This window comes from Musca domestica, unplaced genomic scaffold (genome assembly GCF_030504385.1).
Source record: "Musca domestica strain aabys unplaced genomic scaffold, Musca_domestica.polishedcontigs.V.1.1 24, whole genome shotgun sequence".
NCBI classification, from domain to species: Eukaryota; Metazoa; Arthropoda; class Insecta; order Diptera; family Muscidae; genus Musca; species Musca domestica.
The window spans coordinates 5,690,682-5,707,815 of record NW_026712272.1 but is presented as its reverse complement, the minus strand read 5'-3'; the positions used below and the strand labels follow the sequence as shown (position 1 = coordinate 5,707,815).

At 35.0% G+C, this 17,134-nt stretch overlaps 1 protein-coding gene across 2 annotated transcripts in view; it reads left to right on the top strand.

Annotated features, from left to right (window-relative positions):
• Nucleotides 1-17,134, top strand: part of LOC101890997 (Kv channel-interacting protein 1) — an 87,067-nt gene that overhangs the window by 52,358 nt on the left and 17,575 nt on the right. For both annotated transcript variants that reach the window (XM_059123368.1, XM_005180358.4), the window contains exon 2: nt 12,391-13,588. In XM_059123368.1, the coding sequence (XP_058979351.1) occupies nt 13,433-13,588 (156 nt within the window). In that variant the 5' untranslated portion in view covers nt 12,391-13,432. The remainder of the gene's footprint in view (nt 1-12,390; nt 13,589-17,134) is intronic.

The window sequence follows — 17,134 nt, the reverse complement described above, 5'->3', positions numbered from 1 at the left end:
TTGTTATTATAAACTAAATTGGAAAACCATTTGTTGGCTGTTGATTTTGTGTTGATTTGGCGATAAAGGGTGTTGTCTGGCAGACTAGCAATGGCGCGCTTTGTTTGACAATGACATGAAATCAGATATGTGGGACATGTGTGTGTGTGTCAGCATGTATATGTGTATGGGTATGTGGTCTATAATAAAATAAACTATACTCCAATATATAATTGCCAATGATTTATGACGATCGTCTTCATGAATCCCCCAAAGCCAATGAAATCCTAGACAATTGAAAAGAACTCGGAGAATATGCCACAGAAAAGAAGGGACTGCAATGCTTGCCAAAAAATCGGCAAGAGAATGGCAAAAGCGATGCAATGATGCCATGCCATTGTTAAGTAAATTTCACATGTAATACTTTTCATATTTACACATGCACACACACACACAAATATCAAATATATTAAAATTGCTATTCACATGGAGGCAGGCACTACATTGTTCACTAAAGTCTCCATTGTATAATTGTGGTTGCTTTGTTGGCTGGAGAATTTTCCCTCCCTGTGAGAACAAATTCACAAAACATGCCAAAAAGTGTTACCACAACAAAAAAATTGGCAAAGAGCGGAGAGAGAGAACAAAAGGGGAGATTTACACATGTAAACTATTTACAGGTCCCATTACATGGAGTCCCCTTGCCCTGGGCACTCTTCGACAGCTCTTTATCATTCTGGGCAATTTTCAAAAGAACGAGGAGGATAAAGAGGGAACTAAACAACTTCCATGAATGAATGAAAAAGCTCTTCATCCCATACTTCATAGCTTTTCAAGAGTTCATTAACACCTGAGGATTTGGGGTATGAGATTTCTACCCTTTCAACACACCTAGAAATCCCAGCTAAGATATTTTTTGGTTCGATTTAGCTGAGAGCCACTGTACCATAAATCCTTTCGTGTAAAACATTCAGGCGGCCACTCCTATGTTTGTGTGTGTGGTTTTGGCCTCTGTTCTGGCACACAAAGCAAATGTGGTTGTTGTGTTTATTTAAAAGCCGTAAACACCTATGGCAAAGCCAGAGGTGTTCCTTCATTTGATGAATGAATCAGTTAAGAACTGGGCGGAGACAAAAGTTTTTTATAGACAGCTTTTCCATAGAAAACTTGGTGGAGACTATAGTTTCCCACAGAAAACTTGGTGGAGACTCAGGTTTTCCATAGAAAACTTGTTGGAGACCCAGGTTTTCAATAGAAAACATGGTGGAGACCACCGTTTTCCATGGAAAACTTGGTGGAGACCGCCGTTTTCCATAGAAAAAAAACTGGTAGAGACCCAGGTTTACCATGAAAAACTTGGTGGAGACCCAGGTTTTCCATAGAAAACACAGTGGAGACCCAGGTTTTCCATAGAAAACTTGTTGGAGACCCAGGTTTTCCATAGAAAACATGGTGGAGACCCAGGTTTTCAATAGAAAACATGGTGGAGACCACCGTTTTCCATGGAAAACTTGGTGAAGAGCCTGGTTTTCGATAGAAAACTTGGTGGAGACCCAGGTTTTCAATAGAAAACTTGGTGGAGACCCAGGTTTTCAATAGAAAACTTGGTGGAGACCCAGGTTTTCAATAGAAAACTTGGTGGAGACCCAGGTTTTCAATAGAAAACTTGGTGGAGACCCAGGTTTTCAATAGAAAACTTGGTGGAGACCCAGGTTTTCAATAGAAAACTTGGTGGAGACCCAGGTTTTCAATAGAAAACTTTGTGGAGACCCAGGTTTTCAAGAGAAAACTTGGTGAAGACCCAGGTTTTCAATAGAAAACTTGTTGGAGACCACCGTTTTCCAGAGAAAACTTGGTGGAGACCATAGTTTTCCATAGAAAACTTGGCGGAGACCACCGTTTTCCATAGAAAACTTGGTGAAGACCACCGTTTTCCATAGAAAACTTGGTGAAGACTACCGTTTTTAATAGAAAACTTGGTGGAGACCACCGTTTTCCATGGAAAATTTTGTGGAGACCACCGTTTTCCATGGAAAATTTTGTGGAGACAACCGTTTTCCATGGAAAATTTGGTGGAGACCCAGGTTTTCCATGGAAAATTTGGTGGAGACCCAGGTTTTCCATGGAAAATTTGGTGGAGACCCAGGTTTTCCATGGAAAATTTGGTGGAGACCCAAGTTTTCCATGGAAAATTTGGTGGAGACCCAGGTTTTCCATGGAAAATTTGGTGGAGACCCAGGTTTTCCATGGAAATTTTGGTGGAGACCTAGGTTTTCCATGGAAAATTTAGTGGAGACCCAGTTTTTCCATGGAAAACTTGGTGAAGAGCCTGGTTTTCGATAGAAAACTTAGGGAAGACCCAGGTTTTCAATAGAAAACTTGGTGGAGACCCTGGTTTTTAATAGAAAACTTGGTGGAGACCCAGGTTTTCAATATAAATCTTGGTGGAGACCCAGGTTTTCAATAAAAAAAATTGGTGGAGACCCAGGTTTTCAATAGAAAACTTGGTGGAGACCCAGGTTTTCAATAGAAAACTTGGTGGAGACCAAGGTTTTCAATAGAAAACTTGGTGGAGACCAAGGTTTTCAATAGAAAACTTGGTGGAGATCCAGGTTTTCAATAGAAAACTTGGTGGAGACCCAGGTTTTCAATAGAAAACTTGGTGGAGACCCAGGTTTTCAATAGAAAACTTGGTGAAGACCCAGGTTTTCAATAGAAAACTTGGTGAAGACCCAGGTTTTCCATAGAGAACACGGTGAAGACCCAGGTTTTCCATAGAAAAATGGTTAGAGACTCAATCCTTTCTAACATCCTTCACACATATATTTAATTTTCTACTTGGCTCCGCACTTGACCATGATTTCAAATGCCAAAAATAATGGCAACTCATATATTCCAACCAACAACAAACATTGAGATCACGAAAACCTCCCATGAGAAAATCCTCAACTCTGGCTAATGGAAAAATTTATGCTTGCGAAAATAATGAGGCGACCGTCCCACAATGCGAAATGGGAAAACGAGCACTTATTATTGTCGTTATTATTGCATTCATCGTTGTTGTTTTTGTTGTTGATGGTGGTGGTTGTGAAAAAATAAACACAACAATGGCAGAAAACACAAATAAACAGTAAAGCCAATGGCAAAAACCCCATCAAAAATGAAACTCTGGCTTGGCGGTCATAAACAGGCAAAACCTCCAAATAAAATGGAGGAAAATAGGCAATACACACATACCGACACACCACTGAAGCGGGGAAATAACGAAATATTCAGATTAAAAAAAAAAAAACGAAAACATCAACTGTGGTTTAAGGTCCATAATAGCCAGCCTAGTTACTTAAAAATAATCCAAAAGAGTATTTGGGTGTTTGGTACTGATGTTTACCCTTTCTGCCCTCTCTCTCCCTTCCTTCCAAGTGTGTGCTGCACACGTTGTATTAATAAATGTGAGCCCATTTGAAATTCACCGGAAAATGTATTCGAAAGTCTGTTAACGCTCTTACATGAAAATAGTTTTTCGTACGTGCGAGTTCATTGGGAGTGTGCTGAACTTAAATGAAATTGAAATAGGCAACGGAAAGTACAAGGAAATGATGGGTAACTAACATGACCAGGTTAATAAGGAGGACATATTTCAAAAAAGGCTTCAAATAGAAAACCTGGTTATCCAATAAGTAATCTATGGACAACTAAAACCTGGGCTGCCACCAAGTTTTCCATTAGAAACCTTGGTCTCCACAAACTTTTCTATAGAAAACCTTGGTCTGCACAAACTTTTCTATAGAAAACCTTGGTCTGCACAAACTTTTCTATAGAAAACCTTGGTCTGCACAAACTTTTCTATAGAAAACCTTGGTCTGCACAAACTTTTCTATAGAAAACCTTGGTCTGCACAAACTTTTCTATAGAAAACCTTGGTCTGCACAAACTTTTCTATAGAAAACCTTGGTCTGCACAAACTTTTCTATAGAAAACCTTGGTCTGCACAAACTTTTCTATAGAAAACCTTGGTCTGCACAAACTTTTCTATAGAAAACCTTGGTCTGCACAAACTTTTCTATAGAAAACCTTGGTCTGCACAAACTTTTCTATAGAAAACCTTGGTCTGCACAAACTTTTCTATAGAAAACCTTGGTCTCCACAAACTTTTCTATAGAAAACCTTGGTCTCCACAAACTTTTCTATAGAAAACCTTGGTCTCCACAAACTTTTCTATAGAAAACCTTGGTCTCCACAAACTTTTCTATAGAAAACCTTGGTCTCCACAAACTTTTCTATAGAAAACCTTGGTCTCCACAAACTTTTCTATAGAAAACCTTGGTCTCCACAAACTTTTCTTTAGAAAACCATGGTCTCCACAAACTTTTCTATAGAAAACCTTGGTCTCCACCAAGTTTTCTATGGAAAACGGTGGTCTCCACCAAGTTTTCTATTGAAAACGGTGGTCTCCACCAAGTTCTCTATTGAAAACGGTGGTCTCCACCAAGTTTTCTATGGAAAACGGTGGTCTCCACCAAGTTTTCTATGGAAAACGGTGGTCTCCACCAAGTTTTCTATGGCAAACGGTGGTCTCCACCAAGTTTTCTATGGCAAATGGTGGTCTCCAACAAGTTTTCTATGGAAAACGGTGGTCTCCACCAAGTTTTCTATGGAAAACGGTGGTCTCCACCAAGTTTTCTATGGAAAACGGTGGTCTCCACCAAGTTTTCTATGGCAAACGGTGGTCTCCACCAAGTTTTCTATGGAAAACGGTGGTCTCCACCAAGTTTTCTATGGAAAACGGTGGTCTCCACCAAGTTTTCTATGGCAAACGGTGGTCTCCACCAAGTTTTCTATGGCAAATGGTGGTCTCCACCAAGTTTTCTATGGAAAACGGTGGACTCCACTAAGTCCCCACAAACTTTTCTAAAGGAAAACTTGGTCTCCACAAACTTTTCTAAGGAAAACTTGGTCTCCACAAACTTTTCTATAGGAAAACTTGGTCTTCACAAACTTTTCTATAGGTAAACTTGGTCTCCACAGACTATTCTATAGAAAACCCTGGTCTCCACAAACTTTTTCATAGAAAACCTTTGTCTCCAAAAACTTTTCTATAGAAAATCTTGGTCTCCACAAACTTTTCTGTAGAAAACCATGGTTTCCAATTAATTTTTGGCGGTGAAATTTCCGCATCAACTATATGGGGTCTCCATCAGTTTTTTTTTTTCTTCTTTTTTTTGAAGATTCTCCAATTTTCTCTGGAAATCCTTGGTCTCCTCCGAGTTTCATCTCTGTATCCTTTACGAATCCAATCAATTCCACTTTTCCAAACGATGTTCAAACAAATGAATGAAATTTAAATATTTATTCCGACATTTTTCATATGAAATCCACTCCGAACTATGTCACTAGAAAACTACATAAATTTAGAAATCTGTCCTTTTACCATTGAAGGATATCCATCCATGTGGATGTGTGTGCATATGTGTGTATCTTCCATTCAACAATTTTGTTCACTTTCAAACTCTGCTCTTGTTCACTAATCAACACAAATCCTTTTTTCATTTGTTTAAAATGACAAACTGAAGGGAGGATTGATGAAGCAGGGAGGGGGGATGGACTTTAGATGGATTTGAATAAAGTCATGTGTCCTGTGTTGGGGGTGTGGGAGTGAGGGTGAGTGTAAACATTTTGAATTTTCTGTTGTTGTAGTTGTTGTTGCTGCCCTACAAACATGTTACATGAAGGATAAATATCTGAAATGTGATTGGGTGTTAATTGCTGTTGGGCATTAGAATGTCATCGAAGTCGAATTATGGGTCTTAGCTGTTATATGTACAGATTTGAGGATGCATATTTCCCATAGAATGCTTAATTATATCAATTGGGGAAGGGGAAAAGGAAAAGTGTTGAAATTTTGTTGGATTAATTTCCAACCTAAGAAAAATTTTTAAAATATAGCTTTGAAATTATTCTTGCCGTAATTTTTTTCCAGCCCTCCTTGGCCTCATACCTTTTGGTATTCGAAAAAAATCAAAAAAAAAAAAATGTTCTTCTTCCGTCTTCAGTTGCATTGAACCGTGAAACACCCATACGTACTCACATACACGGATGTGCAACTTGGCAAGCATGCACATCAAGGATCAAAATAACCAGCCATCTGGAAGGATATTAAATGCGATAACAGCTCGACACGACATACATAGATACATACATATATTCATTCATACATACATATATACTTACATATATACTCATAAATATATGTGGAGTAAGAAAAAACATAAGTAGAAGAGAAAAAAAAATAGATTTTATTTTCATTATATCACAGCACATTCTGTGAAGACGGAAGCACATACAGCATAACCACAGAAACTGTAAAAATAACAACAACAACGTAATATTTAATACAATGTTACCAAAAATAAAATGAAAAAACAAAAACCAAAAATACGGAAAATCTTCACTTCATGGCCAGATGACAAAAGTGGCAACATTGTTTGCCATCCATTCAGGGCGACCACCACAGCATATAAATCCTTCGTCCTGATAAGAAACCAAAAAAGAGAAAAAAAAAAAACACCATCAACAACAACATCTTTTACTGGAGCATAGTAAAGAGAGTAATGAAACAAAGTGAGAAAACGATTAAACCTTGCAATTTTTTTTTGTGGGGGGCCGGCGGGTTCCTACTGATGTTGGATATAAAAGTCCTTATAAAAGTCCTTCTTGCATCTTAAGCAAGAAGCTCCTTCCGTCATCATTTAATGCGAATTGTCCGGGTGGGTGAAAATGTCGTAAACATAAGGGAAATACCAAAATAAATGTTAACAAGTAAAAACAGCATTTATTTTCGAATTTAACATCCTTCACCGGGGGGGAACCTGAAATTACACTGTGTAACAAAATATAGAGCTCAATGTCTAAGAAAGGGCTTAGAAGAATGCCTTTTTAGTACGAAGTCATTGTTGATTGTACTAAAAAACGATAGGACAGCTACGGAATGAGTTTTACTTTTGAATCAAAGTTTGGTGAGTATTGGTGAAATTAGGCTGAGCTTTTAAAAAGTTCGGACAAGAAGTCTACTAAAAGTGTGGACGGAGACAGCTAAACTCTTGACATTTGATGTAAAAATTAAGTTTGGGAAGTAGGTGTTTTTAGAAATGTGTACTAGGTATAGGTACTGTACTAAACGGATTGATCTGGAAATTTAAAATGTTGGTATTGGGGTCTCTGCTTGTGTGTAGGGTTAAGATAAAGAGTTGGGTTTGAAAATACGTTCAGCATGCATACGAAAGATACTAAATGGTACTAAATTTGGAACAAATGGTACACCTCAAAATCTGAAAATTTTCATTAAGGTCACTTTTGGTGGGTAGGTCTGAGATTTGAAGGTGATTTCGGAAATACGTTTTAAATCGTACTAAATGGTACAATATGTGGTATTTGGGGAAAACATTGTGTTAAAGTTCTAATATTTTCCATTAGAATCAGTTTTTGTTCATTTCCGAATAAGCCAGCCGATGACTTAAGCCAGACAAATAAGCGCTTTATATATTCCCATCTTAACGCGGTGGTTTTAGGAATGTGTACTAAAAGTAAGAACAGTACTAAATAGTGCTCAATTTGGTACCAGTCCGTTTTGGGGAAACGGAAGAAGGTATTGGAATTGAAATGTTGCTATTGGAGTCCCTGTTGATGGTAGGTTTGCGATAATGAGGTGGTTTTGGAAATGTCTTCCACAAAAGTACCAAATTTGTACCATATTTAGTGCGATTTGGTTTTGCATGAAGGGATAGAGATACAATTTGCGATAACGAGCTGGTTTTGGAAATTTGTACTATATTTGGTGCGATTCGGTAATGCGTGAAGGGATAGAGATAAAATTCTGAAATTTGATATTTAGTTAACTTTTGGTATCTGCGTTTGAGATATGGTGGTGGTTTTGGAAATGGTACCAAATTTGCTATTGGGATAAGGAATATAGCTAAAATCCCGAAATTTGATATAGATGTCACTGTTGGTTGGAATATGTAGGTGGTTTTGCAAATGTGTACTATGAATGTACGAAAAGTACAAAATAGTATTAATTTTTCTATTTGGTGAAGGAATAGAGCTGAAGTCCTGAAATTTGTTACAGATGTCAATGTTGGTGTTTGTGGTTAAGATATGGAGGTGGTTTTGAAAGTGTGTACTATAATTGTTCGGAAAGTACTAAATGTTATTACATTTGGTATTGGGTGAAGGAATAGAGCTGGAATCCTGAAATTGGTATTGGTAATTGGTATCTGTGTTTCAGATATGGAGGGGGTTTTGGAAGTGTGTACTATAAATGTACAAAAAGTAGATAATAGTACTGAATTTGGTATTTTGTTAAGAGGTAGAGCTGATTATTAAACAGATATTTAGTCACTTAGCGGTTTCCCGAAAATATTCTTCAGGGATATTCGGGTTCATTTTTCAATCGAATTTTTCGAGAACCTTATCACCATGAATAGTGGCTCATTTTAAAACATTTGCAGGTATTTTTTTTAATTATTTAATGGACATGTTTAAATTCGGGATTTTTTAGAAGACTTTCTTGGACATTTAGTTTATAGAAATCGTATTTTTAAAAAGACTTTTCAAGTACCAAAAATAAAAATAATTTTTTCAAGAATTTTTTTAAAAGGACTTTCTGACCAAAAACTCCCATCTTTTAATTTTTTTTTATGAATTCTTACTAACGCCTTTTCAAGGACATCTACACAACAAAATCGTGAATTAAAAAAAAATGAGACCTTCATGGCTTAGATACAATTATTTTAAATATTTTTAAGGACCGCCGTGAATTTTTTAAAAATTATTTTTTTTTAAATGAATTATTTTTTAATTAGAAATTATTTTTCAAGAACGTCCTAAAAGACTTTCATAAGGACTTCTTGACTAGTCTTCTTAGTCTCTTCGACTCTTTGATAAAAGTTTTTGAGGATGTCCTGGTTAAAAATCGTAAATTTTTCTAATGGTCTCTCTGGCCAAAAAAGTGTTAATTTTTTTAAGTCTTATATTATTAATTCTTACTGACGTTTTTTCAGGGGTGTCTGTGCAAAAAATCGCAAGTCTTTGAAAAATATTTTTTTTAATTTTTTTGCTTAGAATCGAATTTTTTATTTTTTTTTTCGAGGATCTTCTGGCCAAGAATCGTTAAAAATAATATTTATTACAACTTTTCAAAGAACGCCCTAAAAGCTAAAAGACTTTCATAAGGACTTCTTGATATATACTGGTCAAAAATCGCGTATTATTTAAAAAGGTTTTTCAAGACATAAAAAATTGTAAATTTTTGAAAAAAAAAATTGAAGGACTTTCGGGCCAAAAAAATATTTTTTCGAAGCTATTTTTACCATGTCCTTTTTAAGGACATCTACACCAAAAAATTGCGAGTTTTTGAAAGATATTTTCTTAAAATATACTTTGAGGCCTTCATGGCTTAAGATCAATGTTTTTAATATTTTTCAAGTACCTCCTGGCCAAAACTCGCATTAAGCATTAACCTTTTTAAGAATATTTTAAAAGGACACTCTAACGCCTTTTGGAGGACATCTACAGGAAAGATCGCAATTTTTTAAAAATATTGTTTTAAGGATTTATGGCTACAATTTTTGATTTCATTTTAAGAACTTCCTAGCAAAAAACATTTATTGTTAAAGGAGTTAAGCCCCAAATTTAGAGTTTTTATCTTATTTAAGGAATTTCTGCCTAACAAAATGTTAAATTGAATATGAATACACAAAAAATTGTGAATTTTTCAAAAAATATTTTTTAATGGACTTTGTGGTATACCATTTTTGATTTTTGCAATACCTTCCTAGTAAAAAAACCGTTGATTTTTTAAGGAGTTTTGACTCCAAATTTGAGGTTTTAATGTTATTTAAGGACTTTCTGGCTACCAAAAATTGTGGATTTTTAATAATTTTTTTTCAAAGTGCTTCCTGTAAGAACTTTTTCAAAGTTTTTTTTTCTATGAATTCTTACTGATGCCTACACAAAAATTGCAAATTTTTCAAAAATATTATTTGTGGCAAAAAATTAAGATTTTTTTCAAAACCTTCTAAGTAAATAAATAACGTATTTTTTTAGGAATTTGGAATTTTTGTGTTATTTAAGGGCTTTCTGGTCAACAGAAAAGTCCTTAAATAACACGAAAATGGAGAATTTGTTTTTAAAAAAATATACTTTCAAGGGTTTCCTAGAGGAACTTTTTCAAAACTTTTTTATAAATTCTTAAAAACACCACTTCAATGACATCTACAAGAAAGTTGGGAATTTGTCAAAAATAATATTTTTTTAAGGAGTTTTTGCAAATTAGGAGTTCTGAAGTTATTCAAGGACTTCCAGGCCAAAAAAATTGGATTTTTTATAAAAAAATATTTAAAAGGGCTTCCTGGAAGATTTTTTTCAAAGCTTTTTTCATGAATTCTTGCTAACGCCATTTCAAGGACATCTACACAAATTTTTTTTCAAAAATATTATTTTTAAAGGACTTTATGGCAAAAATTGTTGATTTTATTTCAATACCTTCCTAGTAAAAAACTATTGATTTTTAAGGAGTTTTTGGCTTTAAATTTGGAGTTCTTATGTTATATAAGGATTTTATGACAAAATAAAAAAATGGTAGATTGTTACCAAAATATATTTTCGAGGGCTTCCTGGAAGAACTTTTTCAAAACTTTTTCATGAATTTCTACTGACGCCTTTTGAAGGACATCTACACAAAAAAATGTAATTTTTTCAAAAATATTTATTAAGGACTGTGACAAAAAAATGATTTTATTTCAACACTTTCCAAGTACAAAACCGTTGATTTTTTAAGGAGTTTTGGCTTTAAATTTGGAGTTCTTATGTTATTTAAGGATTTCGTGACAAAAAAATGGTAGATTTTTACCAAAATATATTTTCAAGGGCTTTCTAGAAGAACTTTTTCAAAGCTTTTTCATGAATTTCTACTGACGCCTTTTGAAGGACATCTACACAAAAAAATGTAATTTTTTCAAAAATATTTATTAAGGACTGTGGCAAAAAATTGATTTTATTTCAATACTTGATATTTTTAAGGAGTTTTGGCTTCAAATTTGAATTTCTTATGTCAATCAGGGATTTCCTGGCCAAAAAAATGATAGATTTTTAATGAGCAAATATTTTAAAGGTCTTCCTGAAATAATATGTTCAAAACATTTTATGAATTCTTGTTGACGCCACAAAAAATTGGAAAGTTTTCAAAAATATTATTTTTTAAGGACTTTGTGGCAAAAGGTAGGAAGGTAGTAAAAAAAAATATTTTTTAATGAGATTTGACTCGAAACTCGGAGTAGTCTTGTTATTTATTTATTTATTTAAGGACTTTCTGGCTTTTTGGTGTATTTTTAACAAAAAAAATGTTTTCAAGGGCTTCCTGGAAGAAAGCTTTTTTGAGAATTCTTACTGATGCCATTCTAAGGACATCAACCCAAAAAATCCTCAATTTCTCAAAAATATTTTTACTGACGCCTTTTGAAGGAGATCTATAAAAAATTGGGAATTTGTTAAAGATATTTTTTAAGGAAGTTGTGGCATTTTTTTTTTTTCAATACCTTCCTAGAAAAAAATGAGTTTTGATTCCAAGGAGGAGTTTCGATTCCAAATTTGGAGTTCTCTTGTTATTTAAGGACTTTCTGGCGAAAAAATAATGAATTTTAGCAGAAACAAAACTTTTTCAACGCATTTTTATTCATTTTTACTAACGCCATTTTAAGGACATCTACGCAAAAATTTGAGAATATTTCAAAAATATTTTTTTAAGGATTTTTTGTCAACAACTTTTGATTTTTTTTTAATGTCTTCCTAGTAAAAACCCGTTTATTTTGGAGTTCTTACGTTATTTAAGGTCTTTCTGGCCAAAAAAAATTGTGGATACAAAAAAAAAATTTTTTTAAAGGGCTTCTTGGAAGAGCTTTTCAAAGCTTTTTTTATGAATTCTTGTTGACGCTATTTCAAGGACATTTACTTTTAACTTTTTTTTGTAACGAAGTTAGGATTGCTGTCTTAAAGAATCGATAAAAGTAATTTTTACAGCGTTTACATGCATTTATTGTATTTTTTGTATAATTTTTATTGGTCGACATCCTAGGCCATTATCCTGGTCATGCAAAACATATGACGCACTCTCTTTTATGATCAACTTAATTAACAAAATTTTTAGGAAGCTGATGGAAACGAATTCCTAAGTGAATCAAATGGTTTCAATGGTTTTCCACAACAAAATAAATGTCATGCAAGGGGCATCAATTTGCATGGCGTCCTTGACGCTGTTGTCCTTTTTTCTTCTTTTTTTTGGAAAAAAATTAAATTATTTTCAGTAATTTAATGCTTCAAGTTGTTTAACTAGCTGTTTTTTATTCGTTTTATTTGCAGAAAGTTTCCGAGAGACAAGCAAAGGAATTGTAACATTTACAAGGATAACAACAACAGCAACCACAAAGGAAAGAAACTCCAAAAAAAGCGAAAAACACACAAAACATACTAAAAGAAAACAAGGAAAAAAAGTACACCGATGTAGAAATTAAAACAAAAACAAAAAGTTAACAAAAGTTGTCTGAAAAAAACGGCAACAACAACTGCAACAGCAACAAACAGCCACCAAACTAACCAACCGAAACTAAAAAGCGAATACCAGAGCAGCTAACAACAGCAACACAAAAACAAACTTAAATAAATTTACAAATACAATCATAGTTACAGACCACCCCCTTCACCCCGCCCCCATTTCTGAGGGGTGTAAAAGGAAAACACCATAGAATTAGTATTTAAATAAAAAACAAATCGAATTAAAAGAAAAAAAATAAACACAACCACAAGATAGAAGACCACCCAGAAGAAGGAGAAGGAGAGGAGCAGAAAAAAATTCAGAATTTATTTCCAAGGATGAATGCCCGGAGCGAAAGTCCGAAATTACAAAACATGCCAATAAATTTTAAGCATCGATAAATCAAAGATTAGAATCTCGTTTGATATTTGCATTTGCCAGCAGCGAATTTAGCAACAACAACTACAAAGCAAAAGTTGCAATAGCAGCAACAAAACGCAGCCAAAAACCACCAAAGACCTATAGAAAAACACCAACAAAACTAAAGCCGCCAAAAAGAAAACTTTTGAAACTAAGCTTCCTTTTTTACCAAACTAAGGCTCCCACGCACTATCAACACAACAAAGTCCACACACACACACCCACATGCCCCCAACCACCCGAAACAAAAACCATTTATCACAAACTTTTTGAAAAAAAAAAAAAACACAAAGACGGAAAACGGAAGTGGACTAAATCAACCGCAAGCAAGCAACCAGCAACCAGCAACAGCAGTTGCAGCTCAGCCTCTCCCCTCTCTCCCTCTCTCTCACACACACACCCCAGCCGCCAGTGCAACATTGTTAAAACTGCAGTTGGCCAACAGCAAAAATGGCTTCACCACCCGAAAGTCCCATCGAGGAGATTGTCTACGAATTAGAACAAACACGAGTGCCTAAACCAATACCAGTTGCCCTGGAGGATTTGTGCCGTCAAACGAAATTTACAAAACAGGAAATACGTGTTATGTATCGAGGATTTAAAACGGTAAGTTTTGTAAGCAGGACGATATTGGGCAATAATATGGCCAAGTGGGGTACTTAAGGTGTAAGTGGGGGTACTTACAAAGAAAATTATTAAATTCCTTACAAATTTTCCAATTTGGGATTGAGGGGAAAGAAACGGATTCACAATTGTGTGTGCGTGTTTTTTTTTAATAATCATAGATTGTTTCTGATGCACCACCGTGGATTTTTTAGAATCCTCAATCTTGGATTCTTTAAAATCCACAATTGTGGACATTTCAAGATTCAACCGGAGACTTTTAAGATTCACTGTTTTGGTTTTTGAAGATCCACAATCGAGGATATTTTTATGTTTCAGATTGGTTTATTATACCCTACAACACTATGTGTTGGTTTGATTGGGCCTAAAATTATGTAACACCTCGAAATATCGGTTTCCCACAAAGGAAAGTATGTATGGATCTTTCTATCTCGCCGAGCTGAGTCGATCAAGCTATGTATGCCCGTCCGTCCCTCTGTCCATGTTAATTTGTAATTACTCTACAGGTCGCAATTATGGCCCGATCTTCACGAAATTTAGAATGGAGGTGGGTCAAGGGTCAGAATGGAACCCTATTTCTTTTGGAGATGATCGCATACTATTTAGGGGTTGAAATGGACCAAAAACTGAAAAAATTCTGATTTTGCAGTTGCTCTACAGGTCGCAATTATAGACCAATCAAAGCGGAAGTTAGCATGGGGCTAGAGCTTAGAGCTGGGAAGAAGCCTTCCAATTTTGATGGTCATCGGGTAATATTTAGTGGGTGAAATAGACCATAACATTTGTGTTAAATAAAAGTATAATTTGTCATTAAACCGCGAATAGTTTTAATCCCGACGAAATCATAAATAGACGAACAGGTCAATTCTGAAATAAATATATCGGATATATATAGCGAAATATATACAATGTATATATACAGGAAGGGGATGTTAGATAGAATGCTTATATCTCAAGAATGTCTGGACCGATTTTGATAAATTGTTTGTCAACTCTGAATGCCATCTTGGCATAAAAGTATCAAATCTTAAAAAAATCGCATAAAAATATGCCAATAATGATGTTAATATAGATTTTGTAGTATTTTGTGACATTTTTTATTTTTATATCCTCCACCATACTATGGAGGGTATATTAATTTTGTCATTCCGTTTGTAACTCCTCGAAATACTCATGTCAGACCCAACAAAGTATATATATTCTTGATCAGCGTTAAATTCTAAGACGACTTAGCCATGTCCGTCTGTCTGTCTGCGCGTCTTTCTGTCTGTCTGTCTGTCCGTCTGTCTGTCTGTTATAATCACTCTATCTTTCGAACAACTTGAGATAGAAGGCTAAAATTTTGCACACATGTATATTTTGCCAGTAAGCAGGTTAAGTTCGTAAATGAGCCATGTAAGTCCAAGTTATTATATAGCCCCCATATAACGGTACCTCCCGATATTCGGTATTTTGATGATTTTAGCGACATTATTCACCGGAATTGTTTCAAATTTGGCATTTGAAGTTCGTAATGGATACTACAGCCTAAGACAGAAAATTATCTGTGCAGGTCCACGTCTTCGTTAAGCCCCCATATAACGGTACCCCCGATATTCGGTATTTTGATGATTTTAGCGACATTGTTTACCGGAATCGTTTCAAATTTGGTATTTGAAGTTCGAAATGGGTACTACATACTAAGTCAAAAAATGAGCCATGTAGGTCCACGTCTTCATATAGCCCCCATATAACGGTACCCCCCGATATTCGGTATTTTGATGATTTTAACGACATTATTTAGCGGAATCGTTCCAAATTTGGTATTTGAAGTTCGTAATAGATACTGTACCATAAAACAGAAAATAGGTCATATAGGTTCACGTCTTCATATAGCCCTATATACCGTACCCCCGATATTCGGTATTTTGATGATTTTAGCGACATTATTTGCCGGGATTGTTTCAAATCGCATGTGAAGTTCGTAATGGATACTTCGGCCCATGCCAGAAAATTGTCTGTGTAGGTCCACGTCTTCGTGTAGCCCCCATATAGCGGTACCCCCATATTCGGTATTTTGATGATTTTAGCTACATTATAAACAGATTTTTCTTCAAGTTACGCATTTAAATATTGTAATAACTTATGACAAAAGTTGCCTATGCAGGCCCACGTCGTCGTATAAGCATTCGGTATTTTTAAGATTTTAACAGAATTTTTAACGGATTTTATTTTTTGGAAATTGCCAAATTTGTACCAAATGATGGAGGGTATTAAAAGTTCGGCCCGGCCAAACTTACAGCTTTGTTACTAGTTTTTTTTTCAAATTTTTTATCGCATGCGATTTTTTTTAATTTTACTTCTAATATTGAATTGTATATTTGTAATATTTTTTTCACCCTACAACACACGTTAGGGTTATTATATACAGATTGCAATTATCGTCCGATCTTCACGAAAATTTTCACAAGGGTAGGTTAATCTCAGAAGAGCTATTGTTTTCAAAGATGACCGCAATATATTTAGGGGTTGAAATGGACCAACCACGAAAAATGTTCCTGATTTTGCAGCCGTTATAAGGTCGCAAATAGAAACCAAAGGACAGCGGGTAGAATGGACCACTACTTTTGTGTAAAAAAAATACCAACATTACTTACAGGCGATATACACAAAAGGCGAATATCTGGCTTTTTTATGCTGATTTCGTTGAAGAATATAGCAAAATATCGTAGACAAGCAAATCATATAGATGGGTCTAAATTTGTAGATGCAGAACGGCTTCTTGCTTTTGGAGATGATCACAAAATATTAAGGGGCTCTAATGAACCAAAACAGAAAAAAATGCCTGAGAAGAGAGTTAAGGATAGGGAAGAATTCTAGCTTTTTGGATGACCATTGGATTATATTTAGCTGTAAAATGTACCACAACAACTAACAGCACGACGGAGTGCGCAAATATCCCTGGTCAAAATGGTAAGGGCAATATCTGGGCAGTGTTCCATGACAAAATTTCAAAAGCGAAATCTTCCAAAATGGACTTGGACATAAGGGTGCTTCTAACATATTGCAGTGTTGTAGGGTATCACATGGTCGGCCCCGCACGACTATAGCCTTTGCTTACTTGTTTTTAAAATGTCTTTTTTGGATGGACGATATTTCAAAAGTGGCCTTCAAATGGAAAAAAAAAAAAAAACAAAATGCTTAAGCAGATCTACGTTTTCGTATCTATATCTATAAAAGAGGAAAATGTTTGGATGTTTGTTTGTTTTTAATTTATGGACTAGACAACCGCTGAACAGATTTTCCTGAAAATTTCCAAGTATATTACAACATTGCCTGAAAGTAACATTGGCTATAGAATTTTTGAAATTCTGCTTGAACTGGAGATATATCATCAGAATCGGAGAATTTCGAGATATATCATCAGAATCCCAAAATTTTTGATTTTATTTGCACATATCTATTGATCGACTACAGATACAGCCTCCAAATTTAGAATGCGTAACGGAATTTGAAAGGAAAAAAAATTTGCCAAATTATACTGAAATC